At 47.2% G+C, this 14,359-nt stretch overlaps 2 protein-coding genes across 2 annotated transcripts in view; one reads left to right on the plus strand and one right to left on the minus strand.

Annotated features, from left to right (window-relative positions):
• Nucleotides 1-14,359, minus strand: part of LOC134983582 (zinc finger protein 883-like) — a 246,888-nt gene that overhangs the window by 106,260 nt on the left and 126,269 nt on the right. The gene's annotated exons all lie outside the window — the stretch shown is intronic.
• The window catches only part of LOC134983585 (gastrula zinc finger protein XlCGF26.1-like), a 51,858-nt gene continuing 43,849 nt past the window's right edge, over nt 6,351-14,359 (plus strand). Inside the window, exon 1 of the mRNA XM_063949249.1 lies at nt 6,351-6,462. Coding sequence (XP_063805319.1) covers nt 6,406-6,462 — 57 coding nt within the window. The 5' untranslated portion in view covers nt 6,351-6,405. The remainder of the gene's footprint in view (nt 6,463-14,359) is intronic.

Here is a 14,359-nt window from a genome sequence, read left to right on the forward strand (position 1 = left end):
TGCATGACCGGAGAAGCATGAAGAACGAGCCCACTGGAGCTCTACATGTAGCCACTATCTGTGTATAATACAGAGCGCCGGGCTCTATCTGTGTATAATACAGAGCGCCGGGCACTATCTGTGTATAATACAGGGGGAGCCGGGCACTATCTGTGTATAATACAGGGGGAGCCGGGCACTATCTGTGTATAATACAGAGCACCGGGCACTATCTGTGTATAATACAGGGGAAGCCGGGCACTATCTGTGTATAATACATAGCACCGGGCACTATCTGTGTATAATACAGGGGGAGCCGGGCACTATCTGTGTATAATACAGGGGGAGCCCGGCACTATCTGTGTATAATACAGGGGGAGCCGGGCACTATCTGTGACCAATACAGAGCACCGGGCACTATCTGTGTATAATACAGGGGGAGCCCGGCACTATCTGTGTATAATACAGGGGGAGCCGGGCACTATCTGTGTATAATACAGGGGGAGCCGGGCACTATCTGTGTATAATACAGGGGGAGCCGGGCACTATCTGTGTATAATACAGGAGGAGCCGGGCACTATCTGTGTATAATACAGGGGGAGCCGGGCACTATCTGTGTATAATACAGAGCACCGGGCACTATCTGTGTATAATACAGGGGGAGCCGGGCACTATCTGTGTATAATACAGGGGGAGCCGGGCACTATCTGTGTATAATGCAGAGCACCGCGCACTATCTCTGTATAATACAGGGGGAGCCGGGCACTATCTGTGTATAATACAGAGCACCGGGCACTATCTGTGTATAATACAGGGGGAGCCGGGCACTATCTGTGTATAATACAGGGGGAGCCGGGCACTATCTGTGTATAATACAGGGGGAGCCGGGCACTATCTGTGTATAATACAGGGGGAGCCGGGCACTATCTGTGTATAATACAGGGGGAGCCGGGCACTATCTGTGTATAATACAGGGGGAGCCGGGCACTATCTGTGTATAATACAGGGAGAGCCGGGCACTATCTGTGTATAATACAGGGGGAGCCGGGCACTATCTGTGTATAATACAGGAGGAGCCGGGCACTATCTGTGTATAATACAGGGGGAGCCGGGCACTATCTGTGTATAATATAGAGCACCGGGCACTATCTGTGTATAATACAGAGCACCGGGCACTATCTGTGTATAAAACAGGGGGAGCCGGGCACTATCTGTGTATAATACAGGGGGAGCCGGGCACTATCTGTGTATAATACAGGGGGAGCCGGGCACTATCTGTGTATAATACAGAGCACCGCGCACTATCTCTGTATAATACAGGGGGAGCCGGGCACTATCTGTGTATAATACAGAGCACCGGGCACTATCTGTGTATAATACAGGGGGAGCCGGGCACTATCTGTGTATAATACAGGGGGAGCCGGGTACTATCTGTGTATAATACAGGGGGAGCCGGGCACTATCTGTGTATAATACAGGGGGAGCCGGGCACTATCTGTGTATAATACAGGGGGAGCCGGGCACTATCTGTGTATAATACAGGGGGAGCCGGGCACTATCTGTGTATAATACAGGGGGAGCCGGGCACAATCTGTGTATAATACAGGGGGAGCCGGGCACTATCTGTGTATAATACAGGGGGAGCCGGGCACTATCTGTGTATAATACAGGGGGAGCCGGGCACTATCTGTGTATAATACAGGGGGAGCCGGGCACTATCTGTGTATAGTACAGGGGGAGTCGGGCACTATCTGTGTATAATACAGGGGGAGCCGGGCACTATCTGTGTATAATACAGAGCGCCGGGCACTATCTGTGTATAATACAGGGGGAGCCGGGCACTATCTGTGTATAATACAGGGGGAGCCGTGCACTATCTGTGTATAATACAGGGGGAGCCGTGCACTATCTGTGTATAATACAGGGGGAGCCGTGCACTGTCTGTGTATAATACAGGGGGAGCCGTGCACTGTCTGTGTATAATACAGGGGGAGCCGTGCACTATCTGTGTATAATACAGGGGGAGCCGTGCACTATCTGTGTATAATACAGGGGGAGCCGTGCACTATCTGTGTATAATACAGAGGGAGCCGGGCACTATCTGTGTACAATACAGAGCACCGGGCACTATCTGTGTATAATACAGGGGGAGCCGGGCACTATCTGTGTATAATACAGGGAGCCGGGCACTATCTGTGTATAATACAGGGGGAGCCGGGCACTATCTGTGTATAATACAGGGGGAGCCGGGCACTATCTGTGTATAATACAGGGGGAGCCGGGCACTATCTGTGTATAGTACAGAGGGAGCCGGGCACTATCTGTGTATAATACAGGGGAAGCCGGGCACTATCTGTGTATAATACATGGGGAGCCGGGCACTATCTGTGTATAATACAGAGCACCGGGCACTATCTGTGTATAATACAGAGCACCGGGCACTATCTGTGTATAATACAGGGGGAGCCGGGCACTATCTGTGTATAATACAGGGGGAGCCGGGCACTATCTGTGTATAATACAGGGGGAGCCGGGCACTATCTGTGTATAATACAGGGGGAGCCGGGCACTATCTGTGTATAATACAGGGGGAGCCGGGCACTATCTGTGTATAATACAGGGGGAGCCGGGCACTATCTGTGTATAATACAGGGGGAGCCGGGCACTATCTGTGTATAATACAGGGGAAGCCGGGCACTATCTGTGTATAATACAGGGGGAGCCGGGCACTATCTGTGTATAATACAGGGGGAGCCGGGCACTATCTGTGTATAATACAGGGGGAGCCGGGCACTATCTGTGTATAATACAGGGGGAGCAGGGCACTATCTGTGTATAATACAGGGGGAGCCGGGCACTATCTGTGTATAATACAGGGGGAGCCGGGCACTATCTGTGTATAATACAGGGGGAGCCGGGCACTATCTGTGTATAATACAGGGGGTGCCGGGCACTATCTGTGTATAATACAGGGGGAGCCGGGCACTATCTGTGTATAATACAGGGGGAGCCGGGCACTATCTGTGTATAATACAGGGGGAGCCGGGCACTATCTGTGTATAATACTGAGCACCGGGCACTATCTGTGTATAATACAGGGGGAGCCGGGCACTATCTGTGTATAATACAGAGCACCGGGCACTATCTGTGTATAATACAGGGGGAGCCGGGCACTATCTGTGTATAATACAGAGCGCTGGGCTCTATCTGTGTATAATAAAGAGCGCTGGGCACTATCTGTGTATAACACAGGGCGTCGGGCACTATCTGTGTATAATACATTGCGCCGGGCACTATCTGTGTATAATACAGAGCGCCGGGCACTATCTGTGTATAATACAGAGCGCCGGGCACTATCTGTGTATAATACAGGGGGAGCCGGGCACTATCTGTGTATAATACAGAGCACCGGGCACTATCTGTGTATAATACAGGGGGAGCCGGGCACTATCTCTGTATAATGCAGGGGGAGCCGGGCACTATCTGTGTATAATACAGGGTGAGCCGGGCACTATCTGTGTATAATACAGGGGGAGCCGGGCACTATCTGTGTATGATACAGGGGGAGCCGGGCACTATCTGTGTATAATACAGAGCACCGGGCACTATCTGTGTATAATACAGAGCACTGGGCACTATCTGTGTATAATACAGGGGGAGCCGGGCACTATCTGTGTATAATACAGAGCGCCGGGCACTATCTGTGTTTAATACAGAGCACCGGGCACTATCTGTGTATAATACAGGGGGAGCCGGGCATTATCTGTGTATAATGCAGGGGGAGCCGGGCACTATCTGTGTATAATACAGGGGGAGCCGGGCACTATCTGTGTATAATACAAGGGGAGCCGGGCACTATCTGTGTATAATACAGGGGGAGCCGGGCACTATCTGTGAATAATACAGGGGGAGCCGGGCACTACCTGTGTATAATACAGGGGGAGCCGGGCACTATCTGTGTATAATACAGGGGGAGCCGGGCACTATCTGTGTATAATAGAGAGCGCCGGGCACTATCTGTGTATAATACAGGGGGAGCCGGGCACTATCTGTGTATAATACAGAGCACCGGGCACTATCTGTGTATAATACAGGGGGAGCCGGGCACTATCTGTGTATAATACAGAGCGCCGGGCACTATCTGTGTATAATACAGGGGGAGCCGGGCACTATCTGTGTATAATACAGGGGGAGCCGGGCACTTTCTGTGTATAATACAGAGCACCGGGCACTATCTGTGTATAATACAGGGGGAGCCGGGCACTATCTGTGTATAATACAGGGGGAGCCTGGCACTATCTGTGTATAATACAGAGCACCGGGCACTATCTGTGTATAATACAGGGGGAGCCGGGCACTATCTGTGTATAATACAGGGGGAGCCGGGCACTATCTGTGTATAATACAGAGCGCCGGGCACTATCTGTGTATAATACAGGGGGAGCCGGGCACTATCTGTGTATAATACAGGGGGAGCCGGGCACTTTCTGTGTATAATACAGAGCACCGGGCACTATCTGTGTATAATACAGGGGGAGCCGGGCACTATCTGTGTATAATACAGGGGGAGCCTGGCACTATCTGTGTATAATACAGAGCACCGGGCACTATCTGTGTATAATACAGGGGGAGCCGGGCACTATCTGTGTATAATACAGGGGGAGCCGGGCACTATCTGTGTATAATACAGAGCACCGGGTACTATCTGTGTATAATACAGGGGGAGCCGGGCACTATCTGTGTATAATACAGGGGGAGCCGGGCACTATCTGTTTATAATACAGGGGGAGCCGGGCATTATCTGTGTATAATACAGGGGGAGCCGGGCACTATCTGTGTATAGTACAGGGGGAGTCGGGCACTATCTGTGTATAATACAGGGGGAGCCGGGCACTATCTGTGTATAATACAGGGGGAGCGGGGCACTATCTGTGTATAATACAGGGGGAGCCGGGCACTATCTGTGTATAATACAGGGGGAGCCGGGCACTATCTGTGTATAATACAGGGGGAGCCGGGCACTATCTGTGTATAATACAGAGCACCGGGCACTATCTGTGTATAATACAGGGGGAGCCGGGCACTATCTGTGTATAATACAGGAGGAGCCGGGCACTATCTGTGTATAATACAGGGGGAGCCGGGCACTATCTGTGTATAATACAGGGGGAGCCGGGCACTATCTGTGTATAATACAGGGGGAGCCGGGCACTATCTGTGTATAATACAGGGGGAGCCGGGCACTATCTGTGTATAATACAGGGGGAGCCGGGCACTATCTGTGTATAATACAGGGGGAGCCGGGCACTATCTGTGTATAATACAGGGGGAGCCGGGCACTATCTGTGTATAATACAGGGGGAGCCGGGCACTATCTGTGTATAATACAGGGGGAGCCAGGCACTATCTGTATATAATACAGGAGGAGCCGGGCACTATCTGTGTATAATACAGGGGGAGCCGGACACTATCTGTGTATAATACAGGGGGAGCCGGGCACTATCTGTGTATAATACAGGGGGAGCCGGACACTATCTGTGTATAATACAGGGGGAGCCGGGCACTATCTGTGTATAATACAGGGGGAGCCGGGCACTATCTGTGTATAATACAGGGGGAGCCGGGCACTATCTGTGTATAATACAGGGGGAGCCGGGCACTATCTGTGTATAATACAGGGGGAGCCGGACACTATCTGTGTATAATACAGGGGGAGCCGGGCACTATCTGTGTATAATACAGAGCACCGGGCACTATCTGTGTATAATACAGGGGGAGCCGGGCACTATCTGTGTATAATACAGGGGGAGCCGGGCACTATCTGTGTATAATACAGGGGGAGCCGGGCACTATCTGTGTATAATACAGGGGGAGCCGGGCACTATCTGTGTATAATACAGGGGGAGCCGGGCACTATCTGTGTATAATACAGGGGGAGCCGGGCATTATCTGTGTATAATACAGGGGGAGCCGCACTGCTGACACTCTATGTGGAGGCGGCAGCAGCGGGGGCAGGAAGGTCGGGCACAGGGACTGTACAGAGACACATGGGGATAATACCACACAGACTATAGCATAATAATGTAATGTCACTGTCCCCATAGTAGCAGCAGTCACACCCCAACCTCATTATACTGTATGTGCTCCGTACTCACTGACACCTCCACTGCTACACTCTCTGCTCTGATTGGCTCTCACAGTCATGTGATCCTGCCCTCTCTGCTCTTTTTGGCTCTCACAGTCATGTGACCTAAACACAACACAGTCATGTGACACAGCCACAGATAGCACTAGGCTTACAGCTTGTATTTCGGCCATTTTACAGAAGCCTGAGACTCTTCCTGGAGGTATTAGCCCTACACAAAATGGCTGCCTGGGAGAGGACAAATGTGTCACATGACAGGGAAGCTCTAGTGGTCACCTGATATGTACTACACTACCCAGCATGCTTTGATTCCTCATTTCATTCCCAGATATCACACGGTGAGTATGTGTCCTGCAGCGTAATAATCCCTGATGTTATATTATATTATACTGTATATTATATCCCTGTTATACCTCATACACTGTAATATATACACATACAGCAATGTCATCACTGATCTGTATTATACTGTATATTATATCCCTGTTATACCTCATACACTGTAATATACACACACAGCAATGTCATCACTGATCTGTATTATACTGTATATTATATCTCTGTTATACCTCATACACTGTAATATACACACACACAGCAATGTCATCACTGATCTGTATTATACTGTATATTATATCCCTATTATACCTCATACACTGTAATATACACACACACACACACAGCAATGTCATCACTGATCTGTATTATACTGTATATTATATCCCTGTTATACCTCATACACTGTAATATACACACACACAGCAATGTCATCACTGATCTGTATTATACTGTATATTATATCCCTGTTATACCTCATACACTGTAATATACACACACACACACACACAGCAATGTCATCACTGATCTGTATTATACTGTATATTATATCCCTGTTATACCTCATACACTGTAATATACACACACACAGCAATGTCATCACTGATCTGTATTATACTGTATATTATATCCCTGTTATACCTCATACACTGTAATATACACACACACAGCAATGTCATCACTGATCTGTATTATACTGTATATTATATCCCTGTTATACCTCATACACTGTAATATATACACACAGCAATGTCATCACTGATCTGTATTATACTGTATATTATATCCCTGTTATACCTCATACACTGTAATATACACACACACACAGCAATGTCATCACTGATCTGTATTATACTGTATATTATATCCCTGTTATACCTCATACACTGTAATATACACACACACAGCAATGTCATCACTGATCTGTATTATACTGTATATTATATCCCTGTTATATCTCATACACTGTAATATACACACACACAGCAATGTCATCACTGATCTGTATTATACTGTATATTATATCCCTGTTATACCTCATACACTGTAATATACACACACACAGCAATGTCATCACTGATCTGTATTATACTGTATATTATATCCCTGTTATACCTCATACACACACAGCAATGTCATCACTGATCTGTATTATACTGTATATTATATCCCTGTTATACCTCATACACTGTAATATACACACACACAGCAATGTCATCACTGATCTGTATTATACTGTATATTATATCCCTGTTATACCTCATACACTGTAATATACACACACAGCAATGTCATCACTGATCTGTATTATACTGTATATTATATCCCTGTTATACCTCATACACTGTAATATACACACACACACAGCAATGTCATCACTGATCTGTATTATACTGTATATTATATCCCTGTTATACCTCATACACTGTAATATACACACACACACACAGCAATGTCATCACTGATCTGTATTATACTGTATATTATATCCCTGTTATACCTCATACACTGTAATATACACACACACACACACACACACACACACAGCAATGTCATCATTGATCTGTATTATACTGTATATTATATCCCTGTTATACCTCATACACTGTAATATATACACACACAGCAATGTCATCACTGATCTGCATTATACTGTATATTATATCCCTGTTATACCTCATACACTGTAATATATACACACACACAGCAATGTCATCACTGATCTGTATTATACTGTATATTATATCCCTGTTATACCTCATACACTGTAATATACACACACACAGCAATGTCATCACTGATCTGTATTATACTGTATATTATATCCCTGTTATACCTCATACACTGTAATATACACACACACACAGCAATGTCATCACTGATCTGTATTATACTGTATATTATATCCCTGTTATACCTCATACACTGTAATATACACACACACACAGCAATGTCATCACTGATCTGTATTATACTGTATATTATATCCCTGTTATACCTCATACACTGTAATATACACACACACACAGCAATGTCATCATTGATCTGTATTATACTATATATTATATCCCTGTTATACCTCATACACTGTAATATACATACACACAGCAATGTCATCACTGATCTGTATTATACTGTATATTATATCCCTGTTATACCTCGTACACTGTAATATACACACACACAGCAATGTCATCACTGATCTGTATTATACTGTATATTATATCCCTGTTATACCTCATACACTGTAATATACACACACAGCAATGTCATCACTGATCTGTATTATACTGTATATTATATCCCTGTTATACCTCATACACTGTAATATACACACACACAGCAATGTCATCACTGATCTGTATTATACTGTATATTATATCCCTGTTACACCTCATACACTGTAATATACACACACACACAGCAATGTCATCACTGATCTGTATTATACTGTATATTATATCCCTGTTATACCTCATACACTGTAATATACACACACACAGCAATATCATCACTGATCTGTATTATACTGTATATTATATCCCTGTTATACCTCATACACTGTAATATACACACACACAGCAATGTCATCACTGATCTGTATTATACTGTATATTATATCCCTGTTATACCTCATACACTGTAATATACACACACACACAGCAATGTCATCACTGATCTGTATTATACTGTATATTATATCCCTGTTTTCTCTAACGTCCTAAGTGGATGCTGGGACTCCGTAAGGACCATGGGGAATAGCGGCTCCGCAGGAGACAGGGCACAAAATAAAAGCTTGAGATATCAGGTGGTGTGCACTGGCTCCTCCCCCTATGACCCTCCTCCAAGCCAGTTAGATTTTTGTGCCCGGCCGAGAAGGGTGCAAACTAGGTAGCTCTCCAGAGCTGCTTAGAATAAAAGTTTAGTTAGGTTTTTTTATTTTCAGTGAGTCCTGCTGGCAACAGGCTCACTGCATCGTGGGACTAAGGGGAGAAGAAGCGAACTCACCTGAGTGCAGAGTGGATTGGGCTTCTTAGGCTACTGGACGTTAGCTCCAGAGGGACGATCACAGGTTCAGCCTGGATGGGTCACCGGAGCCGCGCCGCCGTCCCCCTTACAGAGCCAGAAGAGACGAAGGTCCGGTGAAAGCGGCGGCAGAAGACATCCTGTCTTCAAGACTAAGGTAGCGCACAGCACCGCAGCTGTGCGCCATTGCTCTCAGCACACTTCACACTCCGGTCACTGAGGGTGCAGGGCGCTGGGGGGGAGCGCCCTGAGACGCAATATAACACACATATACCTTAGCTGGCAAAAGGAATACATCACATATAGCTCCATAGCTATATGGATGTATTTTTTCCCCTGCCATTTTACACAAAAAAGCGGGAGTTAAGGACGTCGTGAAGGGGCGGGGCCTATCTCCTCAGCACACTGGCGCCATTATTCCCTCACAGCTCCGCTGGAAGGACGGCTCCCTGATTCTCCCCTGCAGTACTGCATCTGATTCAGGGTAAAAAAGAGAAGGGGGGGCATTTTGGCAGCAAATAACTAGATTAACAGCAGCTATAAGGGATTAACACTTATATAAGGTTATCCCTGTATATATATAGCGCTCTGGTGTGTGCTGGCAGACTCTCCCTCTGTCTCTCCAAAGGGCTAAGTGGGGTCCTGTCCTCTATCAGAGCATTCCCGGTGTGTGTGCTGTGTGTCGGTACGCGTGTGTCGACATGTATGAGGAGGAAAATGAGGTGGAGGCGGAGCAGTTGCCTGTGTTAGTGATGTCACCCCCTAGGGAGTCGACACCTGACTGGATGATTGTGTTTAAGCAATTAAGTGATAATGTCAGCAATTTACAAAAAACTGTTGACGACATGAGAAAGCCGGCAAATCACTTAGTGCCTGTTCAGGCGTCTCAGACACCCTCAGGGGCCCTAAAACGGCCGCTACCTCAGTGGGTCGACACGGATCCAGATACAGATACTGAATCTAGTGTCGACGGTGATGAGACAAACGTAATGTCCAGTAGGGCCACACGTTACATGATCACGGCAATGAAAGAGGCATTGAACCTTTCTGACACTACAAATACCTCAAAGGCGGGTATTATGTGGGGTGTGAAAAAACTGCCAATAGTTTTTCCTGAGTCTGAGGAAATAAATGAGGTGTGTGATAAAGCGTGGGTTTCCCCCGATAAAAAAGCCACCCTCAAAGAACCAGCTGATAGGAGGCTGGAAAATATCCTGAAAAGTATATACACACATACTGGTGTTATACTGCGACCAGCAATCGCCTCAGCCTGGATGTGCAGTGCTGGAGTCGCATGGGCGGATTCCCTGACTGAGAATATTGATACCATGGATAGGGACAATATTCTGTTAACTATAGAACATTTAAAGGATGCATTGCTATATATGCGTGATGCGCAGAGGGATATTTGTACCCTGGCATCAAGAGTAAGCGCAATGTCCATCTCTGCCAGAAGAGCATTATGGACCAGACAGTGGTCAGGGGACGCAGATTCCAAACGGCACATGGAAGTATTGCCGTATAAGGGGGAGGAGTTATTTGGGGCTGGTCTAACAGACCTGGTGGCCACGGCAACGGCTGGGAAATCCACCTTTTTACCCCAGGTTACTTCACATCAACAGAAAAAGACACAGTCTTTTCAAACTCAGTCCTTTCGTTCCCATAAGTACAAGCGAGCAAAAGGTCACTCTTTTCTGCCCAAGGGCAGAGGAAGAGGAAAAAGGCAGCACCATGCAGCCGCTTCCCAGGAGCAGAAGCCCTCCCCTGCTTCTGCCAAGTCTTCAGCATGACGCTGGGGCTTTACAAGCAGACTCAGACACGGTGGGGGCCCGTCTCAAGTATTTCAACGCGCAGTGGGCTCACTCGCAAGTGGATCCCTGGATTCTACAGGTAGTATCACAGGGGTACAAACTGGAATTCGAGGCGTTTCCTCCTCATCGGTTCCTGAAGTCTGCTTTACCAAAGTCTCCCTCCGACAGGGAGGCAGTTCTGGAAGCCATTCACAAGCTGTACTCCCAGCAGGTGATAATCAAGGTACCCCTCTTACAACAGGGGAAGGGGTATTATTCCACACTATTTGTGGTACCGAAGCCGGACGGCTCGGTGAGACCAATATTAAATCTAAAATCTTTGAACACTTACATAAAAAGGTTCAAATTCAAGATGGAGTCACTCAGAGCGGTGATAGCGAACCTGGAAGAGGGGGACTATATGGTGTCGCTGGACATCAAGGATGCTTATCTCCACGTCCCAATATATCCTTCTCACCAAGGGTACCTCAGGTTTGTAGTACAAAACTGTCATTATCAGTTTCAGACGCTGCCGTTTGGATTGTCCACGGCGCCTCGGGTCTTTACCAAGGTAATGGCCGAAATGATGATTCTTCTACGAAGAAAAGGCATCTTAATTATCCCTTACTTGGACGATCTCCTGATAAGGGCAAGAACCAAGGAACAGTTAGAAGTCGGAGTGGCACTATCTCAGGTAGTGCTAAGTCAGCACGGATGGATTCTAAATATTCCAAAATCGCAGCTGATTCCAACGACACGTCTACTGTTCTTAGGAATGATTCTGGACACAGTCCAGAAGAAGGTGTTTCTCCCGGAGGAGAAGGCCAGGGAGTTATCCGAGCTAGTCAGGAACCTCCTAAAACCAGGACAGGTCTCAGTGCATCAGTGCACAAGGGTCCTGGGAAAAATGGTGGCTTCTTACGAAGCGATTCCATTCGGAAGATTCCATGCAAGAACTTTTCAGTGGGATCTACTGGGAAAATGGTCCGGATCGCATCTTCAGATGCATCAACGGATAACCCTGTCGCCAAGGACAAGGGTGTCTCTCCTGTGGTGGCTTCAGAGGGCTCATCTACTAGAGGGCCGCAGATTTGGCATTCAGGATTGGATCCTGGTAACCACGGATGCCAGCCTGAGAGGCTGGGGAGCAGTCACACAGGGAAGGAATTTCCAGGGCTTGTGGTCAAGCATGGAAACATCTCTTCATATAAACATTCTAGAACTAAGGGCCATTTACAATGCCTTAATTCAAGCAAAACCTCTGCTTCAGGGTCAGGCGGTGTTGATCCAGTCGGACAACATCACGTCAGTCGCCCACATAAACAGACAGGGCGGCACGAGAAGCAGGAGGGCAATGGCAGAAACTGCAAGGATTCTTCGCTGGGCGGAAAATCATGTGATAGCACTGTCAGCAGTGTTCATTCCGGGAGTGGACAACTGGGAAGCAGACTTCCTCAGCAGACACGACCTTCACCCGGGAGAGTGGGGACTTCACCCAGAAGTCTTCCACCTAATTGTAAACCGTTGGGAAAGACCAAAGGTGGACATGATGGCGTCACGTCTAAACAAAAAACTGGACAGATATTGCGCCAGGTCAAGGGACCCTCAGGCAATAGCAGTGGACGCTCTGGTAACGCCGTGGGTGTACCAGTCAGTGTATGTATTCCCTCCTCTGCCCCTCATACCGAAAGTATTGAGAATCATAAGAAGGAGAGGAGTAAGAACTATACTCGTGGTTCCGGATTGGCAAGAAGGTCTTGGTACCCGGAACTTCAAGAGATGCTCACGGACGAACCGTGGCCTCTACCTCTAAGACAGGACCTGCTACTGCAGGGGCCTTGTCTGTTCCAAGACTTACCGCGGCTGCGTTTGACGGCATGGCGGTTGAACGCCGGATCCTGAAGGACAAGGGCATTCCAGAAGAAGTCATCCCTACTCTGGTAAAAGCCAGAAAGGAAGTAACCGCAAAACATTATCACCGCATTTGGCGTAAATATGTTGCGTGGTGTGAGGCCAAGAAGGCCCCTACACAGGAATTTCAACTGGGTCGTTTCTTGCATTTCCTGCAAACAGGACTGTCTATGGGCCTAAAATTAGGGTCCATTAAGGTTCAAATTTCGGCCCTGTCGATATTCTTCCAGAAAGAACTGGCTTCAGTACCTGAAGTTCAGACTTTTGTGAAAGGGGTGCTGCACATACAGCCTCCTTTTGTGCCTCCAGTGGCACCTTGGGATCTCAATGTTGTGTTGAGATTTCTAAAATCACACTGGTTTGAACCATTGTCTACGGTAGATTTAAAATATCTCACGTGGAAGGTGTCGATGCTGTTGGCCTTGGCTTCAGCTAGGAGTGTGTCAGAATTGGCGGCTTTATCATGTAAAAGCCCTTACCTAAATTTTCATTCTGACAGGGCGGAATTGAGGACTCGTCCTCAATTTCTACCTAAGGTGGTTTCTGCATTTCACATGAACCAACCTATTGTGGTACCTGCGGCTACTAGGGACTTAGAGGACTCTAAGTTGCTGGACGTTGTCAGGGCCTTGAAAATATGTTTCCAGGACGGCTGGAGTCAGGAAAACTGACTCGCTGTTTATCCTGCATGCACCCAACAAGCTGGGTGCTCCTGCTTCAAAGCAGACGATTGCTCGTTGGATTTGTAGTACAATTCAGCTTGCACATTCCGTGGCAGGATTGCCACAGCCAAAATCAGTAAAAGCCCATTCCACAAGGAAAGTGGGCTCATCTTGGGCGGCTGCCCGAGGGGTCTCGGCTTTACAACTTTGCCGAGCAGCTACTTGGTCAGGGGCAAACACGTTTGCTAAATTCTACAAATTTGATACCCTGGCTGAGGAGGACCTGGAGTTCTCTCATTCGGTGCTGCAGAGTCATCCGCACTCTCCCGCCCGTTTGGGAGCTTTGGTATAATCCCCATGGTCCTTACGGAGTCCCAGCATCCACTTAGGACGTTAGAGAAAATAAGATTTTACTTACCGATAAATCTATTTCTCGTAGTCCGTAGTGGATGCTGGGCGCCCATCCCTAGTGCGGATTGTCTGCAATACTTGTATATAGTTATTGTTAC

The sequence above is a fragment of the Pseudophryne corroboree genome, assembly GCF_028390025.1.
Source record: "Pseudophryne corroboree isolate aPseCor3 chromosome 3 unlocalized genomic scaffold, aPseCor3.hap2 SUPER_3_unloc_19, whole genome shotgun sequence".
Lineage (NCBI taxonomy): Eukaryota > Metazoa > Chordata > Amphibia > Anura > Myobatrachidae > Pseudophryne > Pseudophryne corroboree.